The sequence below is a fragment of the Chionomys nivalis genome, chromosome 23 (assembly GCF_950005125.1).
Source record: "Chionomys nivalis chromosome 23, mChiNiv1.1, whole genome shotgun sequence".
In the NCBI taxonomy this organism is placed as follows: Eukaryota; Metazoa; Chordata; class Mammalia; order Rodentia; family Cricetidae; genus Chionomys; species Chionomys nivalis.
In genome coordinates this window covers 35,662,070-35,679,446 of record NC_080108.1, presented here as the reverse complement: position 1 = coordinate 35,679,446, position 17,377 = coordinate 35,662,070, and the positions used below count along the sequence as shown (strand labels likewise).

Sequence of the window (17,377 nt, the reverse complement as noted above, 5' to 3'; positions counted from 1 at the left end):
TCAAGCATGTAGTCTACCATCCAGGGAAGTCAGTGATGCTTACTGACTTACTCCCCACAGCTTAACCTGCTGTCTTCTATAGCCCAGGACCACCAGTCTAGGGGAGCCACCACTCCTAGTGATTTGGGTGCTCCCAAAGCAATCATTAATCAAGAAAATGCGCTACATACTTGCCTACAGGCAAATCTTATGGTGACATTTTTCTCAACTGAGAATCCTTCTTCCCAAATGACTAACCTATGTTAAGTTGACATAAAACCAGCCCATAACAAAAAAGCAAACCTAGGGAAAGTACCTTAAAACCTTATCTCAAAATAACTGTAATGACTGTGAGAAATTCAGACCAGAAATCTACATACCATAAGATTCTATTTGTGGAAAGTTCTAGAGAGATGTAAATTAATCTATAATGATAGCAGAACAGCAGGTTTTGGAGATAGAGATGGGGGGGTGAAGGGGATACAGAGAGGATGTCTTAATTATGGGATGGTTTCACAGGGGTCCTCAACATCAGAATAGCATCAGCCTGATTGAATATGCATAGTTTATTTATCCTGTCAATCACACCTCAATAAAGATGACTAAGTGCTGATCTAATATTTGAATGGAATAATCTATTAAATCTGGTTTTGGGGTTTAAATTTTATAAAGTCTAATAAACATTGATTATTTCAGGTGAATACTTAGCATCCAAAGATGATGTCTTAATTTTGAAGAGTTAGTTAACAAAACGTAAAACATCTTAGTAGTGACTTCATGTCAACTGCATGCTGAAAGGAGAACACCATGAAACACATGTTTGATTTTACATGCTGCTTTTTGCCCTTCTGACGTGGCTCCTTTGAAACATGAGGTACCCTGACTGCATATTTCTACTGAACTGTTCTCGCCACAGAGGGAGAGTCAGCTGAGCTACTCAGAACACACTGGTGGCCACGTTTCTACCCAACAATGAGCAGTCAGTATAGCCTCTTCCCAAAGATGTCCACACTGCCCTCACCAGCTAAATAAGCCACCCTGCTAACAGGGGAAACTCTCAATATATGATTACTTCATCGGTCTTGAAATAAGGCCATTGTTGGATATGGTGCATCTGAGTGATTTCTGTGGGATCATCAAAGTCCTGGCAGAGAGAGGGACGGCAGACAAATGCCCAAGAAGAGGGGGGGTGGAGCTGATGCAACAACAGACACGCCCGCTGGAGCACTGTATTGAGTCCAGGAGGGTGATAGCTATAGAACATGGGAAAGGCTTGGTTATCCAGGAAGAGCACAGCTCTCCGGTACTCCAGCATCAGCCCCAGAAAGGTCATAAAATCATGGCCTTCAGAACTCTTAAGATAATTCCATGCTGAAGAAACTAAATTTGTGGTCATTTGTTAGAGTGGCAGCAAATAAATAGCACAGTGTTGTCAGGAGGCTGCTCGTTTGTCCTGTCCGCTTAGCCCTGAAATAACCACAGAGAGACTGTATTAATTAAACCACTGCTTAGCCCATTAGCTCTAGCTTCTTATTGGCTAACTCTTACTTCTCAATTTAACCCATTTCTAGTAATCTGTGTGTCGCCGCATGCCTGTGGCTTCCCGGCACCGATTATGTGTCTGAAACTGGGGTACTGCTGCAGCCAACAGCTAAGCATTTAGGAAAGGCTTTGGCTTGGGTAATAGGAACAGTCAAGAAGAAGAGTGTAGTGGGAAAACGCCTCCCACAGACTGTTAATAGAAACTCTGAGAAGAAAGTGGAGAACACAGGAGAGAGCCTGTCTGCCTCGGAGAATATTTAATTGTTGTTAAGCATGTACAACTATATGTACCACTGTGAGCGTTCAAAGGCTGCTGCTGCTGCCGGAGGCTGAGAAGGGAATGAGGAATGCATGGCCGACCAGAAAACAGGGAGCCTTCGGATGACAGCCCAAAGGCAGAGTGAGTTTCGCCTGGCCGTGACCTGGAAAAGACTCCTGCCAATGGTGAATGGGGGTGAGTAGCTGAAGGGATTGCAGAGGTGATCTGCGTTCCTGCTGCTTGCGTGGAATGTCAGAAGCAAGAGGGAGGTCGAAGCAAGAACTGCTAAGCCAAGAGGAATGAAGACCTGATGATCTGGGGAACCCTCAGCCTGTCTTCATCACTGAAGACGACAACACAAGGCCATCTTTTGGGGAAGATCACTTTGGAGGGAAGGCCAAGTGTTATGGGACAGTTTTTGGTAGTTTCTTTGAAGGGTTAAAAGATTAGAAAAGTTCATTGCCCAGGGATCTCTTTGGAGAGACGGAGGGAGATTCCTGGGTTACCTCAGCCATCTGGGTGATGGAACTAGAGGTAGGAAGATCTGTGGAAGAGACTCCTATCTCACAGACAGGTGACCTTAAAGAATCCTGAGATTTTTAGACATACTAAGAATCTATATTAACTAAAACAGCATGAAATTTGGCATAAAAAAACAGACACCTGAATAAAAAATACAGAATATAGCACTCAGAAATAAACCCAGGTTTCCTCAGGCAACCGACTCTCAACAAAGGCAGAAAGAGCACATGTTAGGGAAAGGAACTCTTCCTCAGTAAATGATGCTGGGAAAACTGGAAGCCTAAATGCCAGAAAAAGAAAGGGGAAGGGGGGCAGAGAAAAGGGGAGGATAAAAGAAAGAAAAAAGAAATCCCCAGATGTCATTAAATATGAAAATCAAATAAATGGTGATCAAAGAATTAACTGGAAGACGTAAACTGGAAGCTGCTAGAAGAAAAGAGAGGTGACCTTTGGGACACTGAATCAGACAAGGATGATTTGGTCAGCAGCTCAGAAGTAAAGGCAGCAAAGGCAAAAGCGGACATCAGTGGATCCTTTCCCCATGAGAGTAAATAAGCCACCGAAGAGAGGACAGACAGAATGAGGTGGGTATCTGAGAACTAGTCAACAAGGGTTTATACACTCAACAGAAAGGGAACTCAAATACTCACAGCCAAAAAAAAAAAAAAAAAAAAAAAAAAAACAGAAGCCAATTTTTAAAAAGTGGACCAATGACTCCAATAAACATTTATCAAAAGAAGCTAAGTAGTCAAATATATGAAAGGAAGCCCCAAATCACTAATTATTACCAAGAGACAAGAAAAAATCCTTCTAAGGAAGTTCTCATATGCTGTATAGAAATATAAATTGCTACAGCCATTGTAGAGGGAAGAGTTGGAGTCCACTTGCTCCAGAGGCTGGGTCAAGAGGACTTCCAGAAGACCCTGGAAGCAGACTGACCCACACAGCAATACCCTATCTCAAACACAGAAGGAAAGAAAGATCACTAAAATGGGCCCCGGCAATCACACATCTGGAAGCTTCCCCACTCACAGGCTCAGACACTCACACTCACAGCACCCAGAACAGGCAGCCCACCTCGGTGTCCATCAATAGATGAAGATGAACGCAGCCCACCTAGGGGTCCATCAACAGATGAAGATGAACCAGCCCACCTAGGGGTCCATCAACAGATGAAGATGAACCAGCCCACCTAGGTGTCCATCAATAGCTAAATACAGCCCACCTAGGTGTCTATCAGTAGATAAATGGGTGGAAAAGCAATCATACATACATGTGTGTATATACACATACATATACAACAGAATATTGATGCTGCTATTTTGTTACATGTAGTAACATAATTTGATCTCCAGGACACGTGTTAAGTGAAATAAGTCGGTACCAAAAAGATAAATACAGCAGGTTCAGCATTCTATGAAAACTAAGAAATTGATCCTACAGAACAGAGCATGAAAAGTACTTCCCAGAGCCTAAGGAGAGACGGGAGAAGACCAAGGACCCAGCAGTGAATGCAGTTGGTTAGTCAGAGTGACTTCTAACGTTCTGCAGAAAGTCGGATAACTATGATTGGAAATATTAAATACTTCAAAATAACTAGTAGAACAGATTTTGAATGTTTCCAGAACAGAATAACAATAGATGGCTGATGGGATGGCCATGTAATGAACCTGATCTGACCTTCATATGCTGGACATGAGTACCGACATGCAGCTCTGTACATAGTTGCGCTGTGTTCAACTACCGTTTATCAAAATATTCCCAAAGCTGTTTGTGGTAGCACATGTCTGTAATTCCAACACTTAGGGAACTGAGGTGGGAAGATCTCAAGTTCCGGGCCTGCCTCGGTTGCATAGTGAAACCTTGCTTCAAAATTTAAAAATGGGGACTAGAAAGATGGCTCAGCCATTACAGAGTCTGCCATGCAAGCATGGATACCTGCATTCAGAACCCCAGTAGCACTGTAGAAAGCCAGCTAGGCAGTGCATATCACTCGTCAGCCAGTATAGTCAATTGGTGAGCTCTGGGCTCCAGCAAATTTAGACAATCAGTGAGCTCTGGGCTTCAGCAGTATAGCCAGTGGGTGAACTCTGGGCTCAGGTAGAGACCCCCACTCAAAAAGAATTAGTGGAGCATCATAAAGGAAGACTCTTGACATGGACCTCTGACCTCCACATTCATGTGCATATGGACACACATGTACACACAAACACACAGAGAAGATGATGTTAAAGATAATAAAAAAAATAAAGTTTAAAATATTGCTGATAATTTTATACTGGCAGAAACATCACCAACTTGAACTGAAAAAAAAATAAAAGAACAAAATAAATAAGGGCTCACAAGGCCGCCCCCCCAAACTCTACCCACAGAAAACAGGCTGATAGACTGCTCCAGACACATGCTCTCCTTCATGCGAAAGGAAAGATGTCCCAGAGGGCTGGGCCACAGACAGGTAGCAGAGGTTCTCCTAAAGCTTTGAAACTCAGTGGAGTTGGTGCTGCTGGGCCCCCAAAGCATTGGGGAATGGCAGTTCCTTTATTCCTCCCCCTTTTAAACAGGTATGTCTGTAACTGTTATTCCTTCTCTTTCGGAAATGGCTGGCTTTCTTTTCCAGTTCCACAGACCTACAGATGGAGGGAAATTCCATCCCAAGTGCGGTCTCATCACATCTGATCTAAATTACTCAAGAGTGAGATTTAGGATTCTTTGCAAGTAAGACTAAAGCAAATTTGGGGCTTTAAGCTGAGGCTTTAAGCATTAAGATTGGGCCAGGCAGTGGTGGTGCACGCCTTTAATCCCAGCACTAGGGAGGCAGAGGCAGGTGTGCGTCTGAGGCCAGCCTGGTCTACACAGTGAGTTCCAGGACTGCCAGGGCTATACAGAGAAAACCTGTCTCGATAGATAGATAGATAGATAGATAGATAGATAGATAGATAGATAGATAGATAGATAGATAGATAGATAGATAGATAGATAGATAGATAGATAGAGACTGTTGAAAGATAGAAATGAGACGTTTGTAATTTGCATGTAGGACAAACATAAAAGACATGAATCTTTGGGGGTAGAGGATACAATTTGCAACATAATGCTTCTCCAAAGAGGTCCGGGAACTAATCACCAACACCAGTCAATATGCCACCTTTGGTGATAAAGGAACCTTTACAGAAACAAGACACTGGCTAGATGTAAGGGAGCATCCTGGGGTATCCAGGTAATCATGGTATAATCAATCACAAGAACTCAGGGCGTAGGGAAATATCTCATCCAATTCCCAAAGTTGAGTTTCTCTTCCCACCAATGAAGCTGAAAATCCACACCCGGAAGATATCCCAGAGGCAAACCCAGCCCAGGGCTCTATGGTCGAATGAATGACCATGGGAGCAAGCAAAAGTCTTTTCTCAGATACACTGGGCATAGGGTTCTAAGTCAACTCAAAAGGCCTGTGAATCTCTTACTATATACCATGCACAATAGCAAGCTTGAGGATCTAGAACTATCTAGGCAGGCAGGAACCGTGCCCTCGAGAAGCTCACAGAGCACCCAGGTTTTCTTAGCAGATAGTGAATGGTAGGAAATCTTGCTTTCCAGGAGGCAAAGAACAAAGCACATAACCCCCGCCTGTGTCCTATGAGCCATACCAGCTTACATAGTTCACCAAATGTCTAAGAAATTGTACATCTTTAGATTTGCTATGTTTCCCTAACAGTTGTTACTTATCCACACGACGAATATCTTAAATCACATCCCATAATATCAGTCCAGCAATTCTAAAATAACAGTTTTGTTATTTGTGTTGAATATGAAATGTTTCCCGAAGGGCTCATGTTTTAAACCCATGCTCCCCATCTGGTGGTGTAATCTGGGAAAGCTATAGAAACTTTGGGAAGTGAAGCCTGGCTAGAGAAAGTGGGCCACTACTAGGTGCAGCCTTAAAGGTATATTAATCCTCACTCTTTCCTGGCTTACTCTCTGCTTCCTGACAGCCATGGTGTGGGCTGTTCCACCCTTGCTTCTCTGGTCTGATGGACCAAACCTTCTAAAACCGTGAGCCGAGATGAATAAATCTTTCCTGCTTCAAGATGTTTGTACCAGTCACAGTCATGAGAATCCAACGCAGTTGTCTTCCGAGGAAGGTGTGTTGGAAGAACACAGGCATTTTCACAGGGAGATGCTGAGCCACCTTCCTCCCGTACCTGATGAGTACCCTCTGACTTTAACCTCTGCAACGGTCCCCAGCGCACTGAGACAAAAGTACAACTGCTAACAAGCACACGGCTGTAGTTGGTTGTTGAATTTTCTTACTCTTACTCTTTGCTCTCTTGGGAGGCAGGGGTGGCGTCACCCAGCTCCCAAATGAATCACACATGGAGATGTATTCTTTCTTATGAATGCCTGGTCTTAGCTTGGCTCATTTCTAGCCAGATTCTCTTAAATTATCCCATCTACCTTTCGCCTCTGGGCTTTCACCTTTCTCTGTTTCTGTATATCTTTTCTTTGCTTCTTACTCCGTGTCTGACTGTGTGGCTGGGTGACTGGGTCCCGTCATATTCCTTTCCTCCTTTTCTCACTCTTCTTTCTTTTCTTCTCTTCTCTATTTATTCCTTCTGCCTGCCCCACCTGTTCTTACTCTTGCCTACCTATTGGCTGTTCAGCTCTTTATTAGACCAATCAGGTGTTTTAGACAGGTCAAGTAACACAGCTTCACAAAGTTAAACAAATGCAACATAAAAGAATGCAGCACATCTTTAATACTCCACACACACACAGCCTCCCACCCACCTGAATGCACACTGCACAAATACCAGAATACTCAAGCCCATGCCACCTTCAAATCATCACCCTGTCTGCTGGTCCAGGCAAAGAGCAGTGCCTACTTCTTCAGCCTCTCGCCACCCTCCAGCTATGCTGTACCTCTTTCTGTTGGCTTCTCTTAAAGGCCTTTCTACATATAACCTCTTCCACCCATAGAGATCAGACTTCCACCTCTCCCCACCCCAGACTTTCCTTTCAGCTTCCAAGTCCTAGCTGACCTGGCCCGTTTTCAAGGCAACCTTTCTATGGTGACCACTGTCTCCCACCCAAACTGAATCAGACCTGCCTGCATTACTCTTAATTGACAGTCTATATACTGCTCTGTGGTTAAGTAGAGCTACTGTAATTCAACAACAATTTCTGGAGTTTGCTGTCTGCTGCCTTGTATTTTAGGGCAGGGACTACATGTATCTTTTTTATTGTTGGCATGCTGTAATGTCATTGTTCACTATATATATGTTATATATACATACATACACACACACACACACACACATGCGGGCAGGGACTACATGTATCTTTTTTATTGTTGGCATGCTGTAATTTCATTGTTCACTATATATATGTTATATATACATGCATACATACACACACACATGCACACATGCACACACACATATCAGGCACTGTTGCAGAGGCCCCATTAGGGAGGTGCTGTAGGGATCTGTCACTTAGTGAGGAGACGAAGGCACAGAGAAGCTAAGTCTCACGGGCAACAGTAACAAAGTTGGAAGGCGGTTCCAGTCACTGGGGCTCCAGGGCCCCTGCTTTGCAGCACTATTCTCTCTTGGCTTTACAGAGGCTTGTCAATGTGTATAGCAAGCAGAGCTGAGGAGGCTGCACCCAAAGAGAATGTAGCCATGGGCAAGCTCTTTGCACAGGTAAGACAGGCACAGGTACAAGCAAAGACAGAAACTATCAGGACAAAAATGATCCCTAAGCAAAGTGTGACTGATCTGCAGCTTTCAAAGTTCTGCAACGCCGTTCCGTACGGGTCCCTCCACAGTCCTCGGGGGGGACATTTCGCTGTCGGATCGCATATCTTTCCACCATACCCCCTCATGCCTCGCCCCACTCTCAGAACACCCCCTGTTTATCACACACTTCAGGAGAAGAACACGAGAAAAGCAGCAAAGGGGATCCCCAAACGCAGGAAGGGGAGCACACCCCCAGACTCCTCCTCCCCTACTCCCACCCCATGCAAAGAAGGATAAAAATGTTTTACCTTGAAATAGAAATGCTTTGCTGGCATTGTGTAGTCCAGCCACCTGAGTGACCCCCAGGGTCGTGTTCACAAGGTCGAGTTCTGTGATAATGTCCATCTGAAGGTCAGGGTCCATCCCAAAGCCCAGAACTGGGAAGAAACAGATCATGTAGGTTTAGCAGACAGAATACAGGCTGTCATCCACATAGAGCAGATTACAGAGAAGAGACATGGCTGGGATTCATCGAAGACAGTTAGCAGTGCTGGGGAGTCGCCCCGGGGAGGACAGGAAAGCAACTCTGCCCTACACTCCCTCTGAAGGCTCAGTTTCTTCGTACCCTCCCACAATCCACACTCAAACGCCTGCAGCCAAATAATTTTCAGAATTCAGAATGTACCACAAGTGGAGAAGGAAATATGGTCGGCGCACATGCTATGCTTTATGTAACATCCTCAGCAAAGGCTGGGTCGGGGCCCCACGATCACAATCTATGGTATTTCTAGGTTGAAGAAGTACGATGCTTTCTCCTAATTGACTTGATTAGCCCAACATCCCTTTAGGTCACATTCTGTCACCAAATGAATTCAACCCAGGACAGTTTTGTTGTCTGATAAATCGTGAAGAAAGTTTGGGTCCCTAGATTTCTTACATGTGAGGATGGGATGGTGGGTCAGGACTGTGGCGCTAAACAACCTGCCTCAGACTCAAACCCTGCACGGAGCAATTCCTATCACCCAGGAACCACCCCCTGCAGCACACTGTGGAGAAGGAAACCGCCCTACTGGAGAATGGTGGCAGGAAAGGGCAATGCTCAGACTAGCAAGTACATATGCCCCTCCAAGGATTCCGAGATAGAAAATTGGACGCCCTGACACCGCTTACTAGGGAAGAAATGTACCTGAATCCCCTTGTCTGGGAATGGCGGATCCCCGAGGGTGTATCTTACCCAGGGAGTGTTCTGTGGAATGACTCATTCATGATTGCAAAGTGATTTCCAATTACCTATATTAATAAGGCTACAGATCACTCGGAGAACCCGTTGTTTGAAGCCATTCATGAAGACTCTGCTTAGCTGCACTTAGCATCTCAATGGTGGGTTCTGATTGCGCAGTTGGAAATGTTTTAATCAGCAACAGCTGTCAACTCCCCTCTGATGGCAATGCAGTCACCCAGGCGGGATGCAGAGAGCATGCACCCAATTTGTCCCACAGAGACTCAGTGAATATTCATCAGGACCTCCTAAACCCCCACAGTCCCACCTGTCCTTCTCCTTACCCCTCCTGACAAAATAGATTAGGGGAAGGAAATGCACCCTTCCCCTCCCCTTTTCCTACTAGAAAGCAGAATCAGGAAGGGTGCTTTGGGGTTGAAACCCATCATTGTCAAGATAGCAACTAGGTTAATTCAAAGGCGGGGTGCATTTGACTCCCTTCTTGATTTTTGTCAGGCTCCCCCCTAAAGAGCCCAATCTTCCAAGCTCAGAGTGAGAATTTCGTCCTGAGATGCAGCCAGTTACAAAACCTCATGACCCAAAGATAGCTCTCTCATCATTGTGCGCATTCATTTATCAGCAGTTTGAGCACGGGCTTCCTGCAGAGCATATTGGGTATCCTGCATGTTATGGGCACTAAGGACATTCTCAGACAGCTTTTGTTCCTGAGTGGGAGGAAACAATGAGGCTAGTTTGGCAATAAATACAGAAAGTACTGGAATCGAAAACAATTCAACAGGGGAATGGGACCTGGCTAAAGGAGCAGGGCCAAAGCCTGAGGAAAAGCATGTCCACCTGTAGAACACAGTGAGGGCAAGCCAGGAACGCCATGGACTGATCTAGAAACAGGGATAGGCTGGGCTATAGCAGAATGGATACAAGCAGAAAGAGATCAAAGGCAGGTATTCTCCTTTTCTCTCCACTGATACGATAAAACACTATTCACAATCCATCATTGAGAAATTTAAGGCAGAAACCATAGGGGAACCTGCTTGCTGGCTCAGTTGTTTGCACCCTACAGGCTCAGCATAGCTAGCTTTATTAAACAGCCCAGGCCTCCTACCCAGGAACAGTGCTACCCAGAGTGGGCTGGACCCTCCTGCATCACTTAACAACCAAGATGATCCCTCACAGACCAACCCGATGAAGAAAATTACTCAATAAGTCTCTCCCTTCAAGGTCCATGAGTAAGGGCATCTGTAAAGAAGCTTAAGTCCCTGAGTTCAAGCCTCATGACCTACATGGTGGAAAGAGAGAACCAACTCCCACAAGCTGCCATCCGACCTTCAAACTTGTGCCATGGCCAGCATCTCCCCACCGCCTCAGTCCACATACACAATAAGTAAATATTTAAAAATAATTATGAAGATTCTCTTTGCAGGTGACTCTCTTCTCAGTTGACAGTGTCGACCAGGAAGTGCAAGGGCCAGATTACAGAAGACCTTGTGACCGGCAACAAGGACCATGGATCTTATTCTGTTCCTAATGAGCTAACATTGAAGGGCTGTGAGGTGTGTGAGGATGGCTTGCATTTAAAATATGGGTCTATCTTTAAGCCAGTCTATCTTTAAATCAATGTACTATTGCTCATGCTACCTGCCTGCCCCATTCACTTTGCTCAGGGCCTGCATGGAGCAAAGCAAAACTAGGAGAGATACCCTTCTGTTTTCCCAAGTGGCAGCCTCACGAGCCTGCTGTCAGGACTTGGGAGCCTGGATGCCAGCCGCTCCATGATCACCTTTAATAGACAGGAAAGGAACTAATATTTCAGTTTGATCTATAGTGTTCTGAACCCATACAGCACAAATTAAATCAAAGAGGATCTCAGAGGACCTTCCCGCTGTCTTTCTCTGGCCAGGACCTTTGTAAGTGGTTGGTACATGTGCTGTTGGCTACACATCAAGAGAGTGAAGCATCTCTGTTACCCATGCAGCCTCCGGCAGGACCTGGCATTGGACAGGCTCTTAATTCAGAAAGGGTTATGTATTTGGTATAGGGGGTATATGATCCTCACTGAGGCAGCAATGACCTCAGAGCAGTAAAGAAGACCATGAAAAGACAAGAGGGCTGGTGAGTCAAGTCTAAACAGACTATGGTTACCCTAGTTAGGGTTACTGTTGCTGTGATGAAATACCATGGCCAAAGCCTAGTTGGAAAGGAAAGGGGGTTTTTGGCTTACACGTCATCGAAGGGGCACTACTTATTGGCTTGCTCCTCATGACTTGTTCACCCTGCTGTCCTCACCCACAATGAGATGGCCCCTCCCTCATCGATCACCTATTTTAAAAATCACCTACAGGCTTGTTTGCTTGCTGTGATCTTAGGAGGCATTACTCAACTGAGGTTCCCTCTTTCCAAACAACTCTCAATTGTATCAAGTTGACATACACTAGCCAGCACAATGGTTGACTGAACAACTGACCTCCAATCTTTACCCATTCCACATCCACCCTCCATGTAGTGTGACTTCACAGTTCCTCCTACTGGAGTGAATGAAGGCCACCTCTTCCTCAGCTCTGAACTCAGCTGTGTACCCTGTCTTGGCTATGGTGGCATCGGTGACAATGTTTACAGAAGCAAAGACTTGAATGTGCTCACATGGTGGGACTTCATCACCATGATGAGATCATAGCCTTAGGAGTGGGTCCCTAGTCCAGGAGGACAGTGCAGACACGCAGGGCAGGCAACTTGCCTAAATGTGGAGGGGCATTCAGGGACCCTCCTACATACCGCAACACCAGACCCACCTGCATGCATCTGAACACAACCTGTTGCTGTAAGTCACGACTTGAGGTAACTTGCTGTGTTGTGGCAATGGATAATCACTAAGCTGGTCAGCCTGAAAATACGCAAGTCTCTCCATCTATGGGGTCCGTAATGGGACAAACCTAAAGAGTGCCCAAGCAGACCCTGTGGAACTGACAAAGCACCCTAATAATGTCCCCAAGTCCCCATCCCCAAATGAGAACACAGTGCCCTCGATCCAGAACATACTGTGGAAATGCAAGTCCTCTATCATTGGGTAGTAGCACTCCTGAGAACTGCAGTTTCCTCCTCTGTAGAAAGGACAGTGACGCCTCCCTGACACCTCAGGTCTGGGTGCAGGCCTCACAAAGAGTCTCAGGCTACATCCAGTACTCAGCTGGGGTTTGGTTCACGTCTCTCGTAAGACTAACTCTCAAACCATTCCAGCCTTGATCCTACATTCTGCAGAAGTTAAAGAAGAAACTCAGGTGGTCCTTTTCCTGGCTGCAAACCGTTTTGCTCTTTATATGAAGACACGCCCGCCATACAAATGAAAAAAAAAAGAGAGAGAGAGAAACCAATTGGCTTCCAGACGCAGCTCTGTTCTCTGCTTTTAATTAGACCCTTTCAGGACAATGCCCAGTGCTGATGGAATAACACACTGCACATGGCATAGGGAATCAGGAAACCCATTAGTAAGGAGCCATCCTCGTGGCCTCTCCTGAACCTTGCCTCATGAGAGACGCTAGCCCCACCCACCATGTTTCATTTCCAGGCTTCTGTCTGCTGTCCATGCAGCTAGCCCCTGCCATTCCTTCCCTAGAAAACTCTATATTAAAGTTTTCTACTTTTGACATAGCTGTTCCACAAATGGCTAAAAGCGGGCATTAGAATTAAGCCGGATAAAAAGCTCCTGGGGAGGAGCTATCTTCGGAGCCCGGAAAGCAGCAGTCGGTGTGGCAGAGGCACTTGAGGTCTAGATCTGCTGTTCAGAACTCACTCTAGCTGGGCTACCTGCTGTTTGCTGGGCCACTGCTGGCTGCTCCTCAGCCCTGGACAAGGAGCGCTCCAGCCCAAAGCCCTTCAGTTCCCCTTTGATGCCCGGGACTGAGGCTTCCAAGCACAGCTCCCAGGGTCTGGCTCACTACAGATCTAATCCGCCTCGTGGTAGCAGCTGCTTTTCTGGTCCATGCAGAGCAAAGTGACACCACAGGAATGACAACCTCCTCTAATGACAGGATTGCATGGCCACTTGACCTCCTCTTCTTTTTTTTATGTCTTTTGGGGTTTGTTTGTTTGTTTTGGTTTTTCAAGACAGGGTTTCTCTGTAGCTTTGGAACCTATCCTGGAACTAGCTCTTGTAGACCAGGCTGGCCTCGAACTCACAGAGATCCGTCTGCCTCTGCCTCCTGAGTATTGGGATTAAAGGCGTACACTACCACCAACCAGCTCCCTTCTTAATACCTTGAAGAGCAAGGTTCTCGAAGAATATACTTTATGATTCTACAAGCTGGCGCGTGCTTGATAGGACTGGGGAAGGGGAGGTGCATGCTGAACCACCTGGGAATTGCTTCAAATAGAAAAATCTCTCCTTTCCAGCAGGGGGCAGCAGGAGGCACTGAGTGAACACCTGGAGATGTGGATGCTTTGGGTACCTTCGCCACTCTCTACCCTAGTGACCTCCCCCAAATTAAAAAACTGGAAAGCAAGGAAGGCTTAAGCACCGAGCTCATTGTACAAGCTCCAGGAGAAAACCTGTGGCTGTGGGGATGCTTCTGAGTCTATGCTATTAGTCCACCCAGCCAGCCACTCCAGTGTGCCTGGAAAGCCCAGAGCTGGAGAAGGGTGCACCCCTCCCGGTCTCCACACTGTACTCCAAAGGTTCTCTGGGTCAGAGTGGTGTGAGCAGCTTCCCCCACGGCACCTGCTACGAGACGGTGGCATGGGAAGCTGTCTCTGCACTGCAGTCCCGCTTTAATTAAAATGTGTCAGATAGCATCTACTCATTTCCATTAAGTGCCGGGGAGATCGGAGCAGCTAAGTGGGCCACATGTTTACTTCCTCTAGGTCTGCTAAAATCCCAGACAACAATTGTCTCTCTTGACAAATAAACTCTCCCAAGCAGCTGTTTGGAGCCTGATACAGTAATCACCAGTCAGCCTTTGCAACCTAAAGATGGATGTTGGATGTGGGGATGGAGCTTCCTGTGCAAGATCAAAGAGGCTGCTTCAAAACTCCCCACAGCGACTCCCTCCAGCTACAAGAAACTCCAAACATACAAAGTAAGGGACAATGTCTTCCATTTCCTTAATTCTTTCAATAATTTATGTAGGAAAGACAGTACTCCCCAGGAGCACAATGGTTGGCCCTGTCTTGGGGACTGGTTGAAGGTTGTCACAACCTTAGGTTGTTCCTGTCTTTGCTCAGTGCTTCCTTGGGCCTGGACTAAATCCTACCTTATCCTTCCAAAGCCTTCAAGACACAACTCACACCTCACCTCACAGCCTGGGCACAGCCACCTCTCTCCACCATGAAGTCACCTTCCTTCCCATGTATGTCCCGAACACCACCTTCTCACAGCTCACTTCTCCTCCCACATCACCAAGTGCCAACAAGAATACTTTCCAGTTCCTACCAAGATGCTCTGCAGAGCAGGTAAGTTCCCCAGCCGTCAAGAGCAGAATCTCTTCTGTGTGCAGCGCCTAGCAAGCCACCCGCAGGTTGGACTCCACCTAGGGGTCTCTGCGACCAAAGTCTAATGGAAACTCAGTCTAGCCCTGTATGGACACGGCTTTGGCAACTTTTCAAATGAGTAAGGAAACAAAGAATGTAGGCATTTGGGTCATAATATGGAAAGATACGACAGTGACCACCAGGCTGCTTCTTCGCTGTCTGCTCCCTATCTTCCCTTTCCCTGTAGGATGTGCCCTACTCAAGACTCTTCTCCTCCTCCCAGAGGATAGCCCAGCACTAGCAGGTCCGGCCCTCATCTTCCTGGGGCTAGTTCAGGTTGCAAGAAGCAACTGTGCTGAGCTCCACTCAGCCTTGGGTCTAGTGGCTGCAGAGGGAGCTCTGGAAAGACTCTGAGGTTCTTTTGTCCCTAGAGAAATGTTTCCTTTATCACTCTAGGATTAAGCAAAGGAAAGCCTTCGTCCACTTAGGTCCTGGGAAGTGAGAGGAGCTAACAGCCCAAGGGGTGCGCCTGGAGCGAGAGCGGAGGGAACTTTTTAAGTCAACTAAAGGGGGAGAAGGGGTCTCGGTCCTCTCAAGGTAAACCAGCTGCCTGGCCTGGGAACTGAGACTGAACCTCTAGAGGGGGAAACCAGGGTGATAAAGGAGACGCTACAGAGGGAAAGGGAATGGCCATGCGAATGAAAGTCTGTCGTCTAAGGCAGTCTGATGTCTGGCTGCCAAGAACTACCCCTTCCACTCTTGGCCCTGTTCGTCCACTTCCTACCCCCACCTAAGCCCGCCCCAGTCTCCTAACAGTTACTACATACAGCTCAGTGAAGTAGGCTACATTTTCCAACCCCTGGGACTTGGGTCAGGGAAGCCTGTGGAAGAGGAAAGAGGGGAGAGAGCGTTAAGAGTCCTCACAACCACACATCCACATGCAGAACCTAGTGGGGACTTGGCCATCAGGCCAGTTCCTTGGATCCCGGTCTCCGCCCTGCAACCTTTGATGATAGCAGGAGAAACAAGGTTTTGGGGTCAAGAAAATCTTGGGTTGTCTCCACCGGTCCAATTTCCCCCCAAATGTTTGTTCGCCCAGTCCTTTGGGCTGGGAGCGGGGTAGAGGAGATCACTCCTGAGTTCCCCTCAGGGAGCTATGTAGGAGCCTCAGAAGAGCTCGCCGGGTCCCGTTTTCTCTTGCAGCCCTCTCCCGCGCGGCGTCCGGCTCCTGGGGCCCTGGCCGCGCCCGCTAGCTGCAAGCGCTCCCTGTGCTACGGGTGGGACTTCCGCGGCTCAGGGACAGTCGCGTCCACCGAACCCTGCAAGTTCAAGGATGTAAGGCTCGCTGGGCGCGCTGCAGCGGGTTCTGACTCCCCAGAACAGGGAAGCTGGTTGCTAGCCTCACTTGGGAGCGACCACTGGGCCGCACCCCTCACACTGAATGCCCTCAGCTGCGTCCCCAGGGAAGAGGACGCTCACGGGGGCATCTTCCCTAGCGCTTTTACCCCGAGCTGTGCTGGCACGCTGCCGCCCTTCTCTAGCCGGTTAGAGCTAGGTTCCACGTCTCTGCATCCCGGAAGAGCGCTACCACCACCACCACCTTCCCCCATAACCCTAACGCCCAGCCTTGCTTACCTGTCCTGGCGGTGCACACACAGAACCACAAAACTAAAATCACATCCATCGGCATGGCTCCGGAGGCTCCCCGCCAAGCAGGGTGCACCAACGCCAGCAAGAAACCAATGCTTCAGAAAGCCGCGGCGCTCTGGGCTTGGAGCGGCCAAACTTGCTGGCGGGCGGCAGGGGAGGTGGCTCGGCAGCGCCGGGTGCCGCGCTTAGGGATCGCGCCCGGGAAAGCAACCCCGGCCGCCCCGCCCCCAGCCCACCCCCCCACCGCGGACGGCGGCGGCGCGGGGCTTGGGCCCTGAACCCCGCTGCGGCTGCGCTCCCCCTGAGCTAGGGCGGGAGCGCGGGGTTCCGCCACTCCCGCAGGTTGCCCTGGGCGCCTGTGCGGATCCCTCTCGCCTCTGGGGCTCCCGAGCAGCGAGGAACCTGGCTACTGGCGCTGCGCGGCTTCACGTCCCCGCCTTTGCCACTGCGCCGCGCTGCGGGCTGCACAAGTTGCCACAGTTCATCCCCGCCGGGTCCGAAGCCTCCCAGCCTGCGCGCGTGGGTTTTGTTCCCTGGGGGGGAACACGATGTAGGAGGGGCCACGGAGTGCTCCCAGCCCCTTGGAAAACAACTACTAGCGATTCACTCCAGCAAGTGGGTGGGGAGGAATAGGTAGAGGGGTGGAGGAGGTGATGGTTGAGTCCCCAAGGGCCACCTGTACTTTGTGTCTGTCCCAGACCAGAGGCCCCTGTGACTGAATGCTGGCTTTTAGGGGTACTGGTGGAGGGTGCTGAGACGGAAGGTACGGAACAAGTCCCTGAGCTTAAGCAATCTATGGCTGAAATTTAAGGAGTTTTTGCAAAGCCTCTTCTACAGGCCAAATGCTGCCACACAGGGGAAGTTCTAAACCATTTTTTTTCCCCTCTTTTCTCTCTTGTGTGACTTTCTGGATGGTTTTCTCCAAACCTCGTTCTCTGGGTCTCTCTCTCTCTCCCTCCCCCCCCCCGCCCCCTTTGGGACCTGGATCAGAGT

The 17,377-nt window shown here is 48.0% G+C and overlaps 1 protein-coding gene across 2 annotated transcripts in view; it reads right to left on the bottom strand.

The window, feature by feature from the left end:
• Nell1 (neural EGFL like 1) overlaps positions 1–16,847 on the bottom strand; it is an 841,294-nt gene extending 824,447 nt beyond the window's left edge. The window contains exons 1-2 of one of the 2 annotated variants that reach the window (XM_057756047.1): positions 16,370–16,847; positions 8,346–8,474 (exon numbers count right to left, since the gene is read on the bottom strand). In XM_057756047.1, coding sequence (XP_057612030.1) covers positions 8,346–8,474; positions 16,370–16,424 — 184 coding nt within the window. In that variant the 5' untranslated portion in view covers positions 16,425–16,847. The remainder of the gene's footprint in view (positions 1–8,345; positions 8,475–16,369) is intronic. The other variant, XM_057756048.1, reaches the window with a different exon arrangement.
• Positions 16,848–17,377: the final 530 nt, after the last annotated feature.